This window comes from Peromyscus eremicus, chromosome X, assembly GCF_949786415.1.
Source record: "Peromyscus eremicus chromosome X, PerEre_H2_v1, whole genome shotgun sequence".
NCBI classification, from domain to species: domain Eukaryota; kingdom Metazoa; phylum Chordata; class Mammalia; order Rodentia; family Cricetidae; genus Peromyscus; species Peromyscus eremicus.
Window position 1 is genome coordinate 109,712,516 of NC_081439.1, and position 21,983 is coordinate 109,734,498.

General features: G+C 43.1%; 1 protein-coding gene across 1 annotated transcript in view; it reads left to right on the forward strand.

Moving 5' to 3' along the window:
• The first annotated feature begins 552 nt into the window (after window positions 1-552).
• The window catches only part of LOC131899309 (fibrous sheath-interacting protein 2-like), a 39,022-nt gene continuing 17,591 nt past the window's right edge, over window positions 553-21,983 (forward strand). The window contains exons 1-8 of the mRNA XM_059250733.1: window positions 553-756; window positions 1,153-1,278; window positions 1,925-2,086; window positions 2,542-2,631; window positions 2,955-3,097; window positions 3,987-4,128; window positions 4,760-4,870; window positions 5,363-5,480. Of these exons, the coding sequence (XP_059106716.1) occupies window positions 658-756; window positions 1,153-1,278; window positions 1,925-2,086; window positions 2,542-2,631; window positions 2,955-3,097; window positions 3,987-4,128; window positions 4,760-4,870; window positions 5,363-5,480 (991 nt within the window). The 5' untranslated portion in view covers window positions 553-657. The remainder of the gene's footprint in view (window positions 757-1,152; window positions 1,279-1,924; window positions 2,087-2,541; window positions 2,632-2,954; window positions 3,098-3,986; window positions 4,129-4,759; window positions 4,871-5,362; window positions 5,481-21,983) is intronic.

Consider the following 21,983-nt stretch of genomic DNA (forward strand, 5'->3'; position numbering starts at 1 on the left):
GTTTCACTCTGTAGCCAGGCTACCCTGTAACTCTCTATGTTCTTCAGCTAAACCATGTGGTAGCATCAGCACTAGGGTACCCTTTAAGGGCCTTTCAGGATACTTTCCCAACTCAAATCATTCAAGCAGCTAGGTTTCAGTGATGCGCATGCGCTCCTAGAGAGGCACCTGGATCTTTGGCCTCGCCCAAGGATGACGTCGATTAATGCGACATCCACTGGGATGACACTCATTGGAGCAACATCAGCTGGAACAATGTCTATGGGGGCAGCCCATGGAGGGATTGTCTGTTGGGCGGTGTCTGTTGAGGCAATGTCTTTGTTGGCGACGTCTTTAGAAACCGACAATGGTAGAAGTGGCATCTGTTAGAGCTACTTCTGTTGGAGCCACATCTACTTTGGAAACTTCTACTGGGTGACCTCCGCTGGTATGACGTGTCTTAAGGGCGACGCCCATTGGGTGTGGCCTGGAGGGCGCCCACTAAAAAACGTCAGCAAAGCAGCATTGTGATGTGTGCGTTCTTGAGGTCCTGTTACCAGGCTGCCTAGGGCCTTGGCTCAGTCTTGATCCGGACACCGGAGAAGACAGTCGCAGGAAGGGAGACCAGAAGACAGTCCACTCCCTCAGCCTCCAGCCCTTGGGGGTTGACGGGCAGCCATGGACTTGTACCTGAACAACTGTTTGAAGGCTGCCGAGGCTGCTGCCTCCAAAGCGGCTTCTGGCAACCTCAAAACTGACAAAGACACTTGTAGTACCGTGAGTGGTGGCCCCTCCATAGTGTCCATTTATTCATTGCCCTTCTTTCTGGGTCAGGGCAGGTTTCAGGCCAGCAGGTAGAATCATGGGGAAAGAGTCTGGCTGAGGGGCAGGAACAGGACAGACTTTTTCACGGTGGAACCTCCCACCTTCTGACCAGGGCAACGGTTGACTCAAGGTGCCACTGACTTATACTAGCCTGGGCAGGACCCAGAAGTAGGGTGCTGGCTTAGGAAGTGGGGAGGTAAGGCCTTCTTGGTTTGTAGCCAGGCAGTTCCTTCCACCCAGGTGCCTAGCAACCTGGGTTGTGCTCTCTGGTTCAAGTGTGACAACTGATGTAAACTAAATGAACACTTCCTAGTAGAAAAGACAAACATTCACATTTCTTTCCCACAGAAGAGACAGAAACCTATTGTTCCAAAGATTGGACCATCTAGCCTGTTGGACTTGCCCCTGGGGGCCAAACTGCCCATTATCCCAGGAAGTACTAACATATTCTATACCACAAATATAAGTGAAAAGGTAAACTACGTTTTAATGGTGTTTAAGTGGTTTTCTTTGTCCTTTTTAGCTGTTAAATTTGAAACATTTTGTTATGATTGCACTTTGTATATCACCTTCAGTTTCACACAAATGGAATGAAATGAGCTGCAATGTTTTAAAGTCTTTAAACTCACTTTAATGATAGAAAGCCCCAGAAAGAGCTGCAATCACTCCATCTAGACTTTTCTTCAACCACGGTCTTAACTTGACAGGTTGTGATCTTTCTGGCCGACACATATACAACATGCTGATTTCTGCTCCTGTGCCTTGGTTCATCTGGTTCTCCTGAAACTTTCCATGTACTCTCCTCTCTTTGCTGACAGTCTATCCTGACCTATGTATACAGGAATTGGACTAAGGTTGAGGCTATAGGTATATTAAGCACAAAGTTCATAAATAGTATTCCACGTGCCACCTCTAAAGTGAAAAATAGACTGGGAGAAGAGAGGGAAGTTGAAAGGCATTATATTTACCCAGATCAACCCATTACATTCTTTCACTTCAGTTTCTGCTTGTATATTTTATTTTCAGTGAACATTCTAATTCTTTCAATAAACTGATGTTTAAAAGTATATTTTCATGAATTTTGCATTTGCAATAATTTCAAATATGTTTCTTTTTGCAGCTTTATCGGCCTTCTTTTGGTTTTAATCTTAGTGATCCTTACTGTAGACTCATGGAAACCACCTACCAAAGTCTTCATGATCCACACCTTAAAGCATACTTCAGACGAAAAGACATGCTCAAGAAACTAAGACAGGGAGGCTACATCACCAGCAATAACAAAGTGCGTGGAGGCCTACTTCTAACCAGCAAAATCTAGGCGCTTGCTAGATGCTTTAGTACCTGTGCCAACTTCTAGTAGACCACTAGCAGATATCACAGAAAAAAGTCAGTAAAATGCTTAGTGTTGGGTGGCTGTTTTTTCCTGTAAAAGCTGCTTTATAGTTGACAATTTTTCAGTGATGGGAAAAGAGAATTACAATTTTTGGTATGTGAATGCACTGACACATTTATTTTCATGTCTCTAAAGGAACTTTGACTTGGAGCTATGTTAGTGAACTATTTAGAAAATCTCTGGTGCGTCATCAACTGTCTCAAGATCCTGACTACCCAAATGTTACAAAAACTCCATTCTTACACTCGATCCTAAAGTTGTTACTAAAATAAATGTTCTTCTTTTCTTCTATAAACATGTTGTAATTTTCAAAATGTATAATGTTTTTCATTTTGAATTTGTAGGTCATATGTTCCTTAAAAGAGCTGAACAAATACAGACAATATCTTACCACTCTAAAAATTGACTTTGAGAGAAATTATGTCAGGGAACAAGTAAGTTAAATATTTGAGTTTGTTTTAATTGGGACCCATAAAAAGATTTGTGAAAAGCTAGGCCCTTTGCACAATATTTCCTTAAAATATTCCAGGAATAAAGTCCCTACAAAGAATCTGTAAAAGATAGAGATCCCATTTGATTTTTTAATATAAAAACTTTATTTGTGGAATGAGGCCATGCAAGGCCTAAAAGCTGGTTAGCAGAATTAACAGTTTGTAAAACTCAGAACATTTACTTAAGATTAAATTTAAAGAAAATATATCAAAGGAAAGGTTTATTTCTGTCAAGCACCTGACATCCAATAATTGTTTTCTTACAGAAAATTATAGAAAGCCAGGTGAATAAGCTGAACGAAGAGAGACGAGCTTGTCACGAAGCTGCCGCTGCTGCCTCATTTCAGCAGTGGTTGTTAAGAGAAGGGAAGAAGACTTCCCCGCATCAAGACCGATTAATAAAACGAAGGTAGAGTCAGGGTTCGAGTATATTTTAAAAGTGGGCACAATAGAGACCCCGAAAACTGCAAAAACACTAGAAAGAATAGAACATGGAGCCAGAAAGTTACTAGACACATTTAAGGCCTCCAGCATTTTCAACATGGGGAACTAAAGAGGTATATCAAGGGGGCCTGCTCTTCCAGTGGACTAGGGTCTGAATCCCAGTACCCACATGGTGGCTCACAACTCTCTGTAACTTCAGTTTTAAGGGATCTGATGCCCTTCACAGGCCCTGCAAGCACGTAGTACACACAGACTTACATATGGACAAAACACCAATACACAATTTTTAAAAAAATTAAATTATAAAAATGACATCAAGAGGCAGAAGGATTGGGAACCTTGTTACTAAGGCTAGGAAGGTCAGTTTCTACCTGAGAAACTGGAGCTGCCAGGAGACCAAGAGGTAAGTCAAACTGTTATTGAAGAAATGCAAAATAGAAATCACTGATCTAGTGAAAGCCAGGTCTGTGGTACCAGAGGGAGAGAGAGTATCTTTAACACATGTCAAACATGAGTTTAAGTAAATTATTTTAAAGTCACAATGACCATATTGCTGCAACTTTATCTGATGCTAATGTAAACATGCCATTCCTCTACCAAATGGGTATTTTCCTTCAGCTACTAATCACACATTACCATGTAGAAATCAAGCCGCAGCCTTAGAAGCTAAAGGGAAGAATTGTATGGTTTTTTTCCAAAAAGTTCATCATAATTGAAAGCCAGTTACTCATTATGTGGCTCCTATAATCCATACATTCATCTCAGAGTATACCAGAATACATGTTGATATTCCAGAGTTCCAGAGTGGCAGGTATCCTGAAAGACTTACATTCCTTTGTTTCATTTCTACTTAGACATTTGTGTATGATTAATAAAGAACTAGACAAAATTGAAGACACCTTGGGGAGAAGAAACACACTGCAGTTAGAAGAAGAAGACAGACTACATTGGTATAGTGTTCAAACAAAACTGAATCAACACAAACAGATTGAGGAGGTGAGGATCAAATTTTAAATGGGTAACTTGCATGGTTGTTTTATTTGTAAACAACTTGAACAGATTCACTCTATCCTTTGAAGTTATTTCAGTTTAGACAGGAAACACAGGCCAGCTAGAAGGATTCACTGGGAAAGGCACTTCTGGTGCAAGCCTGGTGACCTAAGTTCAAGGTCCAGAATATATGTGAAGTTGGAAGCAGAGAGCTCAGTCCATAGAGTTGTTCTATGACCCCCACATGAGTTCTGGCGTGGCTCTTTGTTTAGTTTCTCTGTCAGAATACCTTTAAGAGCAGCCAAGTATGTGTGATAACTTCCCTGAGGTAGAAGTCAACACCCTTTTGCCAGTATCTTTTGAGATTCATCTTCAAAGTCACATTTTGTGCTGGCTTCATGCTTGTAATAACAAAATGATTTCTTTCCTCTTCCACTTCATCATATCCAGCAGGACAGTCCCAGTGAATGGCAGATAGATAAGCACATTCACAAGTCAATGCAAGACTTGCTTTATTATTGACCCAAAATGTGTTAGGCCATTGATTTGCCCTAATTTGTGTATTGGTTGTAGAAAAAGAAAATAGTTTCAAAATGAAATAGACATATGGTGAGAACTGTAATGGCATGTCCCATAGGAATGGCAATCCAAGGAGATGACACTTCTATCAAAGATCGGAGAAGAAGTTAAGAGAGAAGCAAAAGTTGACGAACGTCGGCGAAAAATCAGAGAGGAAATTAACCAAAAGGTAGTTAGCTTTTGCTGGACTTGGGCTGTCTTAAGAAAGGCTTTTGCCACAATTTTATATTTTAAAGTATGAATTTTCAGGAGATAGTTATTGATGGAGCCCCAATCGATATTGATTCTAGCCCCAATCTATAATTCAAGAGTCTCCAGAAAGTTAAATTAGCTTGAGTTGTTACTAAAATATGCTTTTTCTCAACAGTAAAGGAATTGCTTAGCATGTACAAGACCTTAGCTTAAATTTCCAGACTGTAAGACAGCATGAACACATACACATATGCACACATGCCTATTTACAATTTCATGCTGAGTCATAAAAGGAAACTTGCCTCTTAGTACCTCTCTTCAAATTCGTTGTAAATTTAGATATCTCCAGACAGGAACAAAGGTCTACCTCAGGAACATCATCACATTTGAAATAATCTATGTTGTATTTTTACTGTCAGGTTTGTATTTGGATTTGAAACATATTTAATGTATTTTTCGTATTTTGCAGAAACAAGTAATGCTTCAAAAAAGAATGGCCTACCATTTACAAAAACTGCAAGGAAAAGATAAAAAAGAAGAAAAGCGGGAAGCAAGTGTCCCTGAAAGCAAAAGACAACCTGAAACAGGTGAGAGAGATAGGAGAGAGAAAATAAAAGACATAGTGGATGAGTGGAAGCTGAGCAACAATGTACTGACTATGAGTGGCCGCATAAAGCCACCTTATGCTCACACAATTTTTTAAAAAGGCCCCTGCAAAAGTAAGTACTAGGATCCCTCAATTCCTGTGTCAGGTACTCTGTGATGCACTTTCCAGTTACAGATCCAGTTAACAAAAGTATATGCACAATACATATAGGGAACAAGTAAATACGTAGTTTAACAAACAGCCAGGAAGAGGAGATAGCATGTACACTTAGGTAAGAAATCCAGAAGCAAATGAGAGAAGTAAGTTGAGGCAGGCAGTAAGAAAACATTAAAAAGTGAAGAAAAGTTTAGCAAGCCAGTAAGAGCAGAAGTAAATAAGAGAAGGTAAATCAAGAAAGGGATAGTAGACAAAGATCGAGAGAATATTAAAATGCACAAAGCAAGTAATAGGGAAAGAAGAACAAAAATCTTGGATAAGAGAAAGTACCTAGTAGGCAAAGATGATATAACAAGAACTAATGAAGGCAAGGAGAGAGCGAAGAAATACCAGGAGCACCCAGTAGACTCCAGCATGAATGCATTTGTGGGAGTAGAGAGAGATGAAGACAATTAGAGAAGAGATAGGAGTGAGTAGAGGAGGAAAGGTAGACAAGGAGGGAAAAGCCAGTAGGAAAAGAGTAAAAAGACTGTGATGGTGAGAGAGGGATTTGAAAAGGATTACTAAGGAAGGAATTCCAATGAACTTGTAAAGGTGTGCAGAGATATCTAAGAGACTTCAGCCCTACAAAGTTAAATAAGTGGAGTGCTTTTCTAAAAGGGGACTGTAAGTTACAAAGGGGAAAGGGGCTTGGATGAAGAAAGACAATACTCTTTTAAAGGAAATAAGGAGAGGAGACAGCATACTAGTTATCCTTCCTGTAGAGAGACTTGAACTAAATAAATTATGAAGATGCTGTCTGAGAGAGGAAGAAAGAGAAAATGAAGGCAGAAAGGAGGAAGAACAGAGATAGCAGGGAGGGTGGAGGGAAGGAAACAAAAAAGGAAAGAGAGGAGAAAAAGGAGGAGGATGGGAAGGGAAAAATAGGAAAGAAGATAAAACAAGAGAGAGTAGGAGCAAAAGAAGCTACATAACAGGGGGAAAAAAGAAGGAAGGAGAGAAGGAAGAAAAGAAGGGGGGAATTAAAAGGAAGGAAGAGGAGGAAGGGGAGTGGAAAGGATGAGAACAAGATTAAGAGAAGAAAGAGGAAGAAGGGGGAAAGATGAGAACAAGAGGAAGAGGAAAAGAGGAAGGAGAGGAAGATGAGAACAAATAGAAGAGGAAAAGAGGAAGGAGAGGAAAGATGAGAACAAGAGGGAGAGGAAAAAAGGAAGGAGAGGAAAGATGAGGACAAGAGGAAGAGGAGAAAGAGGAAGGAGGTAGGGGGAAGGATGAGAACAACAGGAAGAGAAGAAAGAAGGAGGGGGGGAAAGAGGAGAACATGAGGAAGAGAAGAAAGACAAAGGAGGGGAAAGATAAGAGAGGAAGAGAAGGAAGAGAAAGGAGAGGGAAGGATGAGAACAAGAGGAAGAGAAGAAAGAGGAAGAAGGGGAAGATGAGAACAAGTAGAGGAGAAGAAAGAGGAAGGAGGGGAAGGATGAGAACAAGTGGAGGAGAAAGAAAGAGGAAGGAAGGGAAGGATGAGAACACAGGAAGAGAAGAATGAGGAAGGATGGGGAAGGATGAGAACAAGAGGAAGAGGAGAAAGAGGAAGGAGGAAGAGGATAAGAAAAAAGGAAGAGAATAAGAAGGAGGGGGAAGGATGAGAACACAGGAAGAGAAGAATGAGAAAGGGGAGGGAAAGATGAGAACAAGAGGAAGAGAAGAAGGAGGATGGAGGGGAAAGATAAGAACAATAGGAGGAAGAGAAAGAAGAAGGAGGGAGCAGGATGAGAACAAGAGGAAGAGAAAAAAGAGGAAAGAGGGATGGGGAAGGATAAGAACAAGAGGAAGAGGAGAAAGAAGAATGAGAAAGATGAGAACATGAGGAAGAGAAGAAGGAGAAAGAAGGGAAAGATGAGAACAAGAGGAAGAGAAAAAAGAGGAAGGAGGGAGAAGTTTGAGAACATGGGGAAGAAAAAAAAGCAGAAGGAGGGAGGGCGAAAGATGAGAACAAGAGGAAGAGAAAAGAGGAGGGAGATGGGGGAACAATCAGAAAATAGGAAGAGGAGAAAGAGAAAGGAAGGGAACCATGCGAAGAAGAGGAAGAAAAGAAAGAGGAAGTAGAAGGAAGGATGAGAACAAGAGGAAGAGAAGAAAAAGGGAGGAGGGGGAAAGATGAGAACAAGAGGAAGAGAAGAAAGAGGAAGGAGAAGAAAGAATGAGAACAAGAGGAAAAGTAGAGGAAAGAAGGAGAGGGGAGGATGAGAACAAGAGGAAGGTAAGAAAGTGGAAGGAGGCAGAAAGATGAGGACAAGAGGTAGAGAACAAAGAGGAAGGAGGGGAAAATGAGAACAAGTGGAGGAGAAGAAAGAGGAATGAGGGGGAAGGATAACAAGAGGAAGAGAAGAAAGAGGAAGATAGGGAAGGATGAGAACAAGTGGAAAAGAAGAAAGTAGAAGGAAGGAAGGAAGGCGAAGGATGAGAACAAGAGGAAGAAAAGAGGGAGGAAGCAGAAAGATGAGGAAAATAGTAAAAGAAGAAAGAGGAAGGAAGGAGGGGTAAAGTTGAGAACAAGAGTAAGAGAAGAATGAAGAAGGAAGGGGAAAGAAGAACAAGTGGAAGAGAACAAAGAGGATGGAGGGGAAGAATGAGAAAAAGAAGAAGAAAGAGGAAGTTGGAGAAAGATGAGAACAAGAAGAGAAGAAAGAGGAAGGAGGGGAATGGGTTAGAACAAGAGGAAAGGAAGAAAGAGGAAGGAAGGGGGAGGTTGAGAACAAAAGGAAGAGAAGAAAGAGGAAGGAGGGGAAAGATAAGAAAAAGAGGAAGAGCAGAAAGAAGGAGGGGGGAATGATGAGATGCAGAGGAAGAGAAGAAAGAGGAAGGAGGGGGAAGGATGAGAACAAGAGGAAGAGAAGAAAGGGGAAGGAGGGGGAAAGATGAGAACAAGTGGAGGAGCCAAAGAGGATGGAGGGGAAGAATGAGAATAAGAAGAAAAGAAGAAAGGAAGGAGGGAATGGATGAGAGCAGGAGGAAAGAAAGAAAGAGGAAGGAAGGGGATGGTGGAGAACAAGAGGAGAAGAAAGAGGAGAGGGGGGAAAGATGAGAACAAGAGGAACAAAAAAGGAAGGAGGGAGGAGAAAGGATGAGAACAAAAGCAAGAGTAGAAAGAGGAAGGAAGTTGGGGGAAGAATGAGAACAAGAGCAAGAGAAGAAAGAGGAAGGAAGTAGGGGGAAGAATGAGAACAACAGAAAAAGAAGAAAGAGGAGTAGGAGAATGATGAGAAAAAGAGCAAGAGAAGAAAGAGGAAGGAGGGGGAAGGATGAGAACAAGAGGAAGAAAAGAGGAAGGAGGAGAAAGATGGGAACAAGAGGAAGAGAAGAATGAGGAAGGAAGGAGGGTGAGGGATGAGAACAAGAGGAAGAGAAGAAAGACGAAAGAAGGGGAAGAATGAGAACAAGAGGAAGAGTAGAAAGAAGAAGGAAGGAGGGGGAAGAATGAGAAAAAGAGGAAGAGAAGAAAGGAAGGAAGGGGAAGGATAAGAACAGGAAGAAGAGCAGAAAGAGGAAAGAGGGAGCGGGAAGGATGAGAACAAGAGGAAGAGAAGAAAGGAAGAAGTTGGAAAGATGAGAATAAGAGGAAGAGAATTAAGAGGAAGGAGGGAGTGGGAAAGATGAGAAGATGAAGAGAAGAAAGAGGAAGGAGAGGGAAGGATGAAAACAAGAGGAAGAAAATAGGAAGGAGATGGGATGGATGAGTACAAGAGGAAGAGGAGAAAGAGGAAGGAGGGGGATATATGAGAAGAAGAGGAAGGAGAAGGAAGGATGAATCAAGAGGAAGAGAAGAAAGCGGGTGGAGCGGGAGGGATGAGAACGAGAGGAAGAGAAGAAAGAAGAAGGAGGGTGAAAGATGAGAACAAGTGGAGGAGAAGAAAGAGTATGGAGGGGAAGAATGAGAATAAGAAGAGAAGAAAGTGGAAGGAGAAGAAGGATGAGAACAAGAGGAAGAGAAGAAAGAGGAAGGAGTATGGATGAGAACAAGAAGAAAAGAAGAAAGAGTAAGTAAGGGGAATGTTGAGAACAAGAGGAAGTGAAGAAAGGAAGGAAGGAGAGAGAAAGATAAGAACAAGAAGAACAGAAAAAAAGGAAGGAGAGAGGAGAAAGGATAAGAACAAGAGGAAGAAGAGAAAGAGGAAAAAGAAGGAAGTATGAGAACAAGAGGAAGAGAAGAAAGAGGAAGGAGCTGAGGGATGAGAACAAGAAGAAGAGAAGAAAGGAGGAGGAGAAAGATGGGAACAAGAGGAAGACAAGAAAAAAGGAGAGGAAGGATAAGAACAAGAGGAAAAGAAGAAAGAGGAAGTAAACAGGAGGAAGGAGGAGAACAAGAGGAAGAGAAGAGGGAGGAAGGAGGCAGAAAGATGAGAACAAGAGGAAGAGACGAAAAAGGAAGGAGTGAGGGAGAAATATGAGACCTAGAGGAAAAGAAGAAAGAGGAAGGAGGGTGAAGGATGAGAACAAGAGGAAGAGAAGAAAGAGGAAGGAGAGGGAAGGATGATAATAAGAGGAAAAGAAGAAAGGAAGGAAGGAGGGTGAAAGATGAAAAGAAGAGGAAGAGAAGAAAGAGGAAGGAAGGAAAGAAGGAAGGGGAAGGATGAGAACAAGAGGAAGAGAAGAAAGAGGAAGAAAGGGGATAAATGAGAACAAGAGGAAGAAAAAAAGAGGAAGGAGGGAGGGGGAATGATGAGAACAAGAGGAAGAGAAGGAAGAGGAAGGAGGGGGGAAGATGAGACCAAGATGAAGAGAAGAAAGAGGGAGGAGGATGAATGATGAGAACAAGAGGAAGAGAAGAAAGGAAGGAGCGGGAAGGATGAGAAAAAGGGGAAGAGAAGAAAGAGCAAGGAAGTAGGGCGAAGAATGAGAAGAAGAGGAAGAGAAGAAAGAAGAAGCAGGCAAAAGATGAGAAAAAGAGGAAGAGGAGAAAGGAAGGAGAGGGAAGGATGAGAACAACAAGAAAAGAAGGAAGAGGAAGGAAGGAGAGGGAAGTATGAGAACAAGAGGAAGAGGAGAAAGAGGAAGGAGGAAGAGGATAAGAAAAAAGGAAGAGAATAAGAAGGAGGGGGAAGGATGAGAACACAGGAAGAGAAGAATGAGAAAGGGGAGGGAAAGATGAGAACAAGAGGAAGAGAAGAAGGAGGATGGAGGGGAAAGATAAGAACAATAGGAGGAAGAGAAAGAAGAAGGAGGGAGCAGGATGAGAACAAGAGGAAGAGAAAAAAGAGGAAAGAGGGATGGGGAAGGATAAGAACAAGAGGAAGAGGAGAAAGAAGAATGAGAAAGATGAGAACATGAGGAAGAGAAGAAGGAGAAAGAAGGGAAAGATGAGAACAAGAGGAAGAGAAAAAAGAGGAAGGAGGGAGAAGTTTGAGAACATGGGGAAGAAAAAAAAGCAGAAGGAGGGAGGGCGAAAGATGAGAACAAGAGGAAGAGAAAAGAGGAGGGAGATGGGGGAACAATCAGAAAATAGGAAGAGGAGAAAGAGAAAGGAAGGGAACCATGCGAAGAAGAGGAAGAAAAGAAAGAGGAAGTAGAAGGAAGGATGAGAACAAGAGGAAGAGAAGAAAAAGGGAGGAGGGGGAAAGATGAGAACAAGAGGAAGAGAAGAAAGAGGAAGGAGAAGAAAGAATGAGAACAAGAGGAAAAGTAGAGGAAAGAAGGAGAGGGGAGGATGAGAACAAGAGGAAGGTAAGAAAGTGGAAGGAGGCAGAAAGATGAGGACAAGAGGTAGAGAACAAAGAGGAAGGAGGGGAAAATGAGAACAAGTGGAGGAGAAGAAAGAGGAATGAGGGGGAAGGATAACAAGAGGAAGAGAAGAAAGAGGAAGATAGGGAAGGATGAGAACAAGTGGAAAAGAAGAAAGTAGAAGGAAGGAAGGAAGGCGAAGGATGAGAACAAGAGGAAGAAAAGAGGGAGGAAGCAGAAAGATGAGGAAAATAGTAAAAGAAGAAAGAGGAAGGAAGGAGGGGTAAAGTTGAGAACAAGAGTAAGAGAAGAATGAAGAAGGAAGGGGAAAGAAGAACAAGTGGAAGAGAACAAAGAGGATGGAGGGGAAGAATGAGAAAAAGAAGAAGAAAGAGGAAGTTGGAGAAAGATGAGAACAAGAAGAGAAGAAAGAGGAAGGAGGGAAATGGGTTAGAACAAGAGGAAAGGAAGAAAGAGGAAGGAAGGGGGAGGTTGAGAACAAAAGGAAGAGAAGAAAGAGGAAGGAGGGGAAAGATAAGAAAAAGAGGAAGAGCAGAAAGAAGGAGGGGGGAATGATGAGATGCAGAGGAAGAGAAGAAAGAGGAAGGAGGGGGAAGGATGAGAACAAGAGGAAGAGAAGAAAGGGGAAGGAGGGGGAAAGATGAGAACAAGTGGAGGAGCCAAAGAGGATGGAGGGGAAGAATGAGAATAAGAAGAAAAGAAGAAAGGAAGGAGGGAATGGATGAGAGCAGGAGGAAAGAAAGAAAGAGGAAGGAAGGGGATGGTGGAGAACAAGAGGAGAAGAAAGAGGAGAGGGGGGAAAGATGAGAACAAGAGGAACAAAAAAGGAAGGAGGGAGGAGAAAGGATGAGAACAAAAGCAAGAGTAGAAAGAGGAAGGAAGTTGGGGGAAGAATGAGAACAAGAGCAAGAGAAGAAAGAGGAAGGAAGTAGGGGGAAGAATGAGAACAACAGAAAAAGAAGAAAGAGGAGTAGGAGAATGATGAGAAAAAGAGCAAGAGAAGAAAGAGGAAGGAGGGGGAAGGATGAGAACAAGAGGAAGAAAAGAGGAAGGAGGAGAAAGATGGGAACAAGAGGAAGAGAAGAATGAGGAAGGAAGGAGGGTGAGGGATGAGAACAAGAGGAAGAGAAGAAAGACGAAAGAAGGGGAAGAATGAGAACAAGAGGAAGAGTAGAAAGAAGAAGGAAGGAGGGGGAAGAATGAGAAAAAGAGGAAGAGAAGAAAGGAAGGAAGGGGAAGGATAAGAACAGGAAGAAGAGCAGAAAGAGGAAAGAGGGAGCGGGAAGGATGAGAACAAGAGGAAGAGAAGAAAGGAAGAAGTTGGAAAGATGAGAATAAGAGGAAGAGAATTAAGAGGAAGGAGGGAGTGGGAAAGATGAGAAGATGAAGAGAAGAAAGAGGAAGGAGAGGGAAGGATGAAAACAAGAGGAAGAAAATAGGAAGGAGATGGGATGGATGAGTACAAGAGGAAGAGGAGAAAGAGGAAGGAGGGGGATATATGAGAAGAAGAGGAAGGAGAAGGAAGGATGAATCAAGAGGAAGAGAAGAAAGCGGGTGGAGCGGGAGGGATGAGAACGAGAGGAAGAGAAGAAAGAAGAAGGAGGGTGAAAGATGAGAACAAGTGGAGGAGAAGAAAGAGTATGGAGGGGAAGAATGAGAATAAGAAGAGAAGAAAGTGGAAGGAGAAGAAGGATGAGAACAAGAGGAAGAGAAGAAAGAGGAAGGAGTATGGATGAGAACAAGAAGAAAAGAAGAAAGAGTAAGTAAGGGGAATGTTGAGAACAAGAGGAAGTGAAGAAAGGAAGGAAGGAGAGAGAAAGATAAGAACAAGAAGAACAGAAAAAAAGGAAGGAGAGAGGAGAAAGGATAAGAACAAGAGGAAGAAGAGAAAGAGGAAAAAGAAGGAAGTATGAGAACAAGAGGAAGAGAAGAAAGAGGAAGGAGCTGAGGGATGAGAACAAGAAGAAGAGAAGAAAGGAGGAGGAGAAAGATGGGAACAAGAGGAAGACAAGAAAAAAGGAGAGGAAGGATAAGAACAAGAGGAAAAGAAGAAAGAGGAAGTAAACAGGAGGAAGGAGGAGAACAAGAGGAAGAGAAGAGGGAGGAAGGAGGCAGAAAGATGAGAACAAGAGGAAGAGACGAAAAAGGAAGGAGTGAGGGAGAAATATGAGACCTAGAGGAAAAGAAGAAAGAGGAAGGAGGGTGAAGGATGAGAACAAGAGGAAGAGAAGAAAGAGGAAGGAGAGGGAAGGATGATAATAAGAGGAAAAGAAGAAAGGAAGGAAGGAGGGTGAAAGATGAAAAGAAGAGGAAGAGAAGAAAGAGGAAGGAAGGAAAGAAGGAAGGGGAAGGATGAGAACAAGAGGAAGAGAAGAAAGAGGAAGAAAGGGGATAAATGAGAACAAGAGGAAGAAAAAAAGAGGAAGGAGGGAGGGGGAATGATGAGAACAAGAGGAAGAGAAGGAAGAGGAAGGAGGGGGGAAGATGAGACCAAGATGAAGAGAAGAAAGAGGGAGGAGGATGAATGATGAGAACAAGAGGAAGAGAAGAAAGGAAGGAGCGGGAAGGATGAGAAAAAGGGGAAGAGAAGAAAGAGCAAGGAAGTAGGGCGAAGAATGAGAAGAAGAGGAAGAGAAGAAAGAAGAAGCAGGCAAAAGATGAGAAAAAGAGGAAGAGGAGAAAGGAAGGAGAGGGAAGGATGAGAACAACAAGAAAAGAAGGAAGAGGAAGGAAGGAGAGGGAAGTATGAGAACAAGAGGAAGAGAAGAAAGAGGAAGGAGAGAGTGGGAAAGATGAGAAGAATAGGAAGAGAAGAAAGGAAAAAGTGAGAAGGATGCGAACAACAGGAAGAGCAGAAAGAGGAAGGAGAGTGGGAACGTTAAGAAGAGGAAGAAGAAAGAGGAATGAGAGTGAAGGATGAGTACAGGAGGAAAAGAAGAAAGAGGAAGGAGGAGAATGATGAGAACAAGAGGAAGGGACGAAAGAGGAAGGAGGGGAAGAAAGAACAAGAGGAAGAGAAGAAAGAGGAAGGAAGGGGAAGGTTGAGAACTAGAGGAGAAGAAAGGAAGAAGGGGAAGAATGAGAAGAAGAGGAAGAGAAGAAAGAGGAATGAGAGGGAAGGATGAGAACAAGAGGAAGTGAAGGAAGAGGAAGGAAGAAGGGGAAGAATGAGAACAAGAGGAATATAAGAAAGAGGAAGGAGGGGTAAGGATGAGAAAAAGGGGAAGAGAAGAAAGGAAGAAAGTAGGGGGAAGAATGACAACAAGAAGAGAAGAAAGAGAAAGGAGGAGAAAGATGAGAACAAGAGGAGGAGAAGAAACAGGAAGGAGGGGAAGGATGAGAATAAGAGAAAGAGAAGAAAGAAGAAGGAAGGAGGGTGAAGGATGAGAACAAGAGGAAGAGAAGAAAGAGGTAAGAGTGGGAGGGATGAGAACAAGAGGTAGAGAAGAAAGAGGAAGGAGGAGAAAGATGACAACAAGAGGAAGAGGAGAAAGAGGAAGGAGGGTGAAGAATGAGAACAAGAGGAAGGAAGAAAGAGGAAGGAGGGGAATGATGAGAACAAGAGGAAGATAAGAAAGAGGAAGGAGTGGGAAGGATGAGTATGGGAAGAAGAGAAAAAAGAGGAAGGAGGGAGGGGGAAAGATGAGAACAAGAGGAAAAGGAGAAAGGAAGGAGGAGAAAGATGACAAGAGGAAGAGAAGAAAGAGGAAGTAGAGTGAAGAATGAGAACAAGAGGAAGAGAAGAAAGAGGAAGGAGGGGGAAGGATGAGAAAAAGAGGAAGATAAGAAAGAGGAAGGAGGTAGAGGGAAGCATGAGAACTAGGGGAAGTGATAAAGGGAAGGAGGGGGAATGATGAGAACAAGAGGAAGAGAACAAAGAGGAAGGACGGAGGGGGAAAGCTGAGATCAAGCGGAAGTGAAGAAAGAGGAAGAAGGAGAAAGATGAGAACAAGAGGAAGAGGAGAAATAGGAAGGAGAGGGAAGGATGAGAACAAGAGGAAAAGAAGAAAGAGGAAGGAGGGAAAAGATAAGAGAAAGAGGAAGAAGGGAGGGAGAAAGATGAGACCAAGTAGAAGAAAAGAATGAGGAAGGAGGTTGAAGGATGAGAATAAGAGGGAAAGAAGATATAGGAAGGAGGAGAATGATGAGAACAGGAGGAAGAGAAGAAAGAAAGGAGAGGGAAGGATGAGTACAAGAGGAAAATAAGTAAGAGGGAGGATGGAGGTTGAAGGATGAGAACAAGAGGAAGAGGAGAAACAGGTGAAGGGAGAAGGATGAGAACAAGAGGATCAGAAAATAGAGGAAGGAGTGGGAGGGATGAGAACAAGAGGAAGAAAAGAAAGAGGAAGGAGGGGGAAAGATGAGAACAAGAGGAAGAAGAGAAAGAGGAAGGAGGGAGGGGGAAAGATGAGACCAAGAGGGAGGGAAGAAAGAGGAAGGAGGGTAAAGGATGAGAACATGAGGAAGAAAAGAAAGAGGAAGGAAGTAGGTTGAAGGATGAGGACAAGAGGAAGGAAAGAAAGAGGGAGGAGAAAGATGAGAACACGAGGAAGAGGAGAAAGAGGAGGGAGGACGAAGAATGAGAACAGGAGGAAGAGAAGAAAGAGGAAGGAGGGGAATGATGAGAACAAGAGGAAGAAAAGAAAGAGGAAGGAGGGGTAAGGATGAGAACGACAGGTAGAGAAAAAAGAATAAGGAGGGTGGCAGAAGGATGAGAAGAGGAAGAGGAGGAAGAGAAGAAAGAGGAAGGAGGGGAATGGTGAGACCAAGAGGATGAAAAGAAAGAGGAAGGCGGGGTTAGGATGAGAACAACAGGTAGACCAAAAGAAAGTGAGGGTGAGGGAAGGATGAGAACAAGAGGAAGAGGAGAAAGAGGAAGGAGGGGAAAGATGAAAACAAGAGGAAGAGAAAAGAGGAAGTAAGGGGAAGAATGAGAACAAGAGGAAGAGAAGAAAGGAAGGAGGGGAAGGATGAGAAAAAGAGGAGATAAGAAAGAGGAAGGAGGGAGAGGGAAGCATGAGAACTAGAGGAGAAGAAGGGAAGGAGGGAGAATGATGAGAACAAGAGGAAGAGAAGAAAGAGGAAGCAGGCAAAAGATGAGAACAAGAGGAAGAAGAGAAACAGGAAGGAGAGGGAATGATGAGAAGAAGGGGAAGAGAAGAAAGAGGAAGGAGGAGGAAGAATGAGAATAACAGGAAGAGAAGAAAGAGGAAAAAGTGAGAAAGATGTGAACAACAGGAAGAGCAGAAAGAGGAAGGAGTGGGAATGTTGATAAGAAGAGGAAGAGAAGAAAGGAACGAGAGTGAAGGATGAGTACAGGAGGAAAAGAAGAAAGAGGAAAGAGGAGAACGATGAGAATAAGAGGAAGAGAAGAAAAGGAAGGAGGGGAAGAATGAGAACAAGAGGAAGATAAGAAAGAGGAAGGAGGGGGAAGGATGAGTACAAGAGGAAGAGAAGAAAGAGGAAGAAAGAGAAAGATGAGAATAAGAGGAAGAGGAGAACAAGGAAGGAGAGGGAAGAATGAGAACAAGAGGAAGAGAAGAAAGGAATGAGGGGAAGAATGAGAAGAGGAAGAGGAGAAAGAGGAAGGAGAGGGAAGGATGAGAACAAGAGGAAATGAAGAAAGAGGAAGTAGGGGGATGAATGAGAACAAGAGGAAGCTAAGAAAGAGGAAGGAGGGGGAAGGATGAGATAAAGGGGAAGAGAAGAAAGAGGAAGTAGGTGGAAGAATGAGAACAAGAGGAAGAGAAGAAAGAGGAAGGAGAAGAAAGATGAGAACAAGAACAAGAGAAGAAAGAGGAAGGAGGGGAAGGATGAGAATAAGAGAAAGAGAAGAAAGAGGAAAAAAGGAAGGTGAAGGATGAGAACAAGAGGAAGGAAGAAAGAGGTAGGAGGGGGAAGGGTGAGAACAAGATGTTGAGAAGAAAGAGGAAGGAGGGGCAAGATGAGCATAAGAGGAAGAGGAGGAAGAGGATGGAAAGGGAAGGATGAGAACAAGAGGAAGAGAAGAAAGAGGAAGGAGGAGAAAGATGACAACAAGAGGAAGAGGAGAAAGAGGAAGGAGGGTGAAGGATAAGAACAAGAGGAAGAGGAGAAAGAAGAAGTAGGGAGAAGAATGAGAACAAGAGAAAGAGAAGAAAGAGGAAGGAGGGGGAAGGATGAGAAAAAGAGGAAGATAAGAAAGGAAAGAGGTAGAGGGAAGCATGAGAACTAGAGGAAGACAAGAAGGAAAGGAGGGAATGATGAGAACAAGAGGAAGAGAACAAAGAGGAAGGAGGGAGGGGGAAAGAGGTAGAGAAGAAAGAGGAAGGAGGAGAAAGATGAGAACAAGAGGAAGAGGAGAAAAAGGAAGGAGAGGGAAGAATGAGAACAAGAGGAAGAGAAGAAAGAGGAAGGAAGGAGTGGGAAAGATGAGTACAAGAGGAAGAGAAGAGGAAAACGTTAGAAGGATGTGAACAACAGGAAGAGCAGAAAGAGGAAGGAGGGTGTGCAAAAGTTGAGAAGAGGAAGAGAAGGAAGAGGAATGAGAGGGAAGGATGAGTACAGGAGGAAAAGCAGAAAGTAGAAGGAGGATAAAGATGAGAACAAGAGGAAGGGAAGAAAGAGGTAGGAGGGGGAAGGACGAGTACAAGTGGAAGAGAAGAAAGAGGAAGGAGGAGAAAGATCAGAACATGAGGAAAAGAATGAGGAAGGAGAGGGAAGAATGAGAGCAAGAGGAAGAGAAGAAAGAGGAAGGAGAGGGAAGGATGAGACCAAGATGAAGAGAAAGAAGAGGAAGGAGGGAGGAGGAAGGATGAGAACAAGAAGAGGAGAAGAAAGAGGAAGGAAGGGGAAGGTTGAGAATAAGAGGAAGAGAAGAAAGGAACGAGGGAGGGAGGAAGATGAGAAGTGGAAGAGAAGAAATAAGAAGGAGGGTAAAGAATGAGTACAAGAGGAAGAGAAGAAAGAGGAAGGGGGGAAAGATGAGAACCAGAGGAAGAGAGGAAAGAGGAAGAAGAGGGAAGGATGAGAACAAGAGGAAATGAAGAAAGAAGAAGGAGGGGGAAGGATGAGAACAAGAGAAGCGAAAAAAGGAAGGAGGAGAAAGATGAGAACAAGAGGTAGAGAAGAAAGAGGAAGGAGGTGGAAGAATGAGAACCAGAGGAAGTGGAGAAAGAGAAAGCATGGGGAAGGAAGAGAACAGGAGGAAGAGAAGAAAGAGGAAGGAGGGAGGGGGCAGGATGAGAACAAGAGGAAGAGAATGAGGAGGGAAGGAAGGGGAAGGATGAGAACAAGAAGAGGAGAAGAAAGAGGAAGGAGAAAGATGAGAACTAGAGGAATAGAAGAAAGAGGAAGGAGGGACAAGATGAGCATAAGAGGAAGAAGAAGAGGATAGAAAGGGAAGGATGAGTACAAGAGGAAGAGAAGAAAGAGGAAGGAGGAAAAAGATGACAAGAGGAAGAGGAGAAAGAGAAAGGAGGGTGAAGGATGAGAACAAGAGGAAGAGAAGAAAGAGGAAGGAGGGATGGGTAAGGATGAGAACAAGAGGAATGGAAGAAAGTGGAAGAAGGTAGGGGAAAGGATGGGAGCATGAAATAAATAAAGGTGGGAAGAGGGAGTATAGGTGGGAAGAGGGAAGGAAGAATTGGGAGTAGGGAGAGGAAGTAGTGGGAGGAGGGAGGGAAGAGGATAGAGGTGGGGTGGGAGGAGAGAGGAAAATGTGGGAGGGATGGTGGGAATAGGGAGGGAAGAGGTGGGAGGAGGGAGGGAAGAGGTAGGAAGAGGGAGGGAAGAGGTGAGAGAGGGGTGGGAGGAGGGAGGGAAAATGTGGGAGGAGGGAGTTAAGAGGTGTGACAAGGGGTGGGAAGAAGAAGGGGAAGAGGTGGCAGGAGGGAGAAAAGAGGTGGGAGGAAGGGTGGGAGGAAGAAGGGAAGAGGTGGGAGGAAGGGTGGGAGGAGGGAAAAGAGAGAATAAGGTGAAGAAAAAGGATAGGAGAAACAGGGAGGAAGAAAGGAAGGGAATGGAGAAGGAGAGGAAGCATTTTTCTGGCCTCAGGGCACCACGTACGTGTGGTGCACAGACACACATTTGGCAAAACACCCATACACATCATAATGAAAATGTTTTTAAAATCAATACTTAAAGAAAGTTAAAAGAAAGAGTTAGGGAGAAAAAATTAGTATGTGGAGCCAGTAAGAAGACAGTGTGAGAAAAATGAAAGGCAGGAAAAAGAGAGGTAAAGGTTGATAGAATAAGGAGTAAGAAAGAGAAGGAATTGAAGATCAAGGGAAAAGAAAGAGGAAGGACAGAAGGTGAAGAAAAGTGAAAAATAGGAAACAAGAAAGACAGGAAAAAGGAGGGACGGGGGAAGCCAAAGAATAAGAAAAAGACCTTCAAAAAGGAAGTGAGTGGAACAAGACATGGCACAGACCTGTAATCCCAGGACTTGGGAGGTAGAGGCAAGATGATTATGAACTCATGGCTAGCCTGGACTACACAGTGAGTGTCAGGCCAAGCTTGGCTACAAAGTAAGACTTTGTCTCAAAAATCAAAAGAGGAAACCGAAAGTGATGTGGAAATGAGAGAAGAGGGATGAAAAAGAGGAGCCAGTCCAGAAAGGCAAGATGGATTGTTGGAGAAAGCCAAAGGTTTAAGAGCAGACAGTAAAATCAGAACAAGAAAAGATGGGTTCCAATAGATACGACTGTGCAAGGAGAAAATAGTATATTTAAAAGGAACTTTGCACAGAAGTAGTAAAAGAAAAGAAAACCGGAAGCCAGGAAAGACAGTGAAGAAGGAAAGGGGGTTTCAAAGAAAGGAAGAGTCAGCCAGCAGTTACAAGAGTGTTCTCAGGACAATTGCAGAAAAGAGAGCCAGACCCCCGAGAGAGCACAGGCCAGTGGAAACCTAGTCAAGGAGGAAAGTGGAGCTTGGGAGATGCAAAATTCAGAGGAATTTCAGAGGAGAGAGGCAAAGGGCGGGGAGGATCGGGTTAAAGGGACCTAGGAACTTTTGCTGAGGACAGACCGGGGTGGTAGGATATCCCCCGGGGAATGGTAGAGAACAAGGGAGCAGGCTGGGCACTGGGAAAGTGGTGTGTGAACTGATGCAGCAAGGGTTTTCTTCAAGCTGGGTTTTCTATGGAAGTGCACTGATGGCCTAGCAGAAAAGTTATGAGCCTAACTTGAGTCTGGTCAGCAAGAATCTTGGCCAGTAGGGAGAGAATGAGGAAAGCAGAAACATCAGTAGAACAATGTAAGACAGAGGGTGATTGCATCAGCCTTGTGGGGGGAGAGGTAGATACAAGGACAGACTGTAAAGGCAAAATTCAGGGCCCAAGGATGTAGGCTCAGGCCCTCCTTTCCATTCCCAGAACTATAAAAGGGATGAGAGGGACTGTAGAGATGTAGGAAATTAGAAAACCAATACAAACCAAGTCAGAAAAATAAGAAAAGCAAATGGAAGGTAGGAACAGAAAAAAGAGAGGAAAGGAGTACGTGAGGCATGGAAAATCAGGGAAGGAGGCAGCAAGGAAAGGCAGCCTGCAAAGCAGGCAAAAAAACCAAATAAAAGGAAATGAGAGTTAAGGAGACAGAGGAAAGGAGAATAGAGGAAGGGAGGGCTTAGGAAGATTAGGTTAGAAGAAGTTTTAAAGGCCCTCATACAGTGTTGATAATGAGGAGAAAGCTACTTTTTTTTTTTTTTTTGGTTTTTCGAGACAGGGTTTCTCTGTGTAGCTTTGCACCTCTCCTGGAACTCACTTGGTAGCCCAGGCTGGCCTCGAACTCACAGAGATCTGCCTGGCTCTGCCTCCCGAGTGCTGGGATTAAAGGCGTGCGCCACCACCGCCCGGCTGCTACTTTTTAAAAGCCTATAAAACACCATAAAGAAAGATGTTTGACAGTTGTGAAGGTGAGTAATTGCTTTGATAGACACACAGTTGCTAGAACTTTAAGTGGAAAAGCCGGGAAAAGAAAATACTGGCATGAGACAGGGAGAAAAGGAAGGGGTGGGGCAGCGAATGGTTCAGGAAAGTAAGTGATATTTATAGAAAGGAAGTATGGTTTCAAGATATGCTTTCAGTCTCTAGTCAACTGAGTTGAAACTCTCAACTCATCAAGCGATTTAAGCCAAATCCAGATGGATGAGGGCAAGGGGCTCCTTCCCTCACCCTTACTTCTTCACCTTTCCTTGTCTTTTTTGTCCTGCATGATCCATAGTACTGGTTTTTCAAAAGTCAGTAGTAAAGACAAGATAAAAATGCAGGAAAAGGAAAAGAAAGAAAAGTATGTATTCAAACATAAGCAATATGAAGAGAATTGAAAAGGAATCAATGAACAAAGAGAAAAGGAAAGCTTACAAAGGATGAGTCAGTGAAGAGTTGAAGGAGAGGGAATGTAAGACTGAGACGTAGAGACCAGTAACAGAGTGCAATTTTATGGTGGGGACACATTTTAGAAGTAAGAGTCAAGAAAAAAAGACAAAAACACCCCCCAAAAAACCAGAAAACTGATCATTGATGATAGAAGATAGCTGGATGGATGGATAGAAAGAGAGAAAGAAAGTGAGAAAGAAAGATGGATAGATAGATAGATAGATAGATAGATAG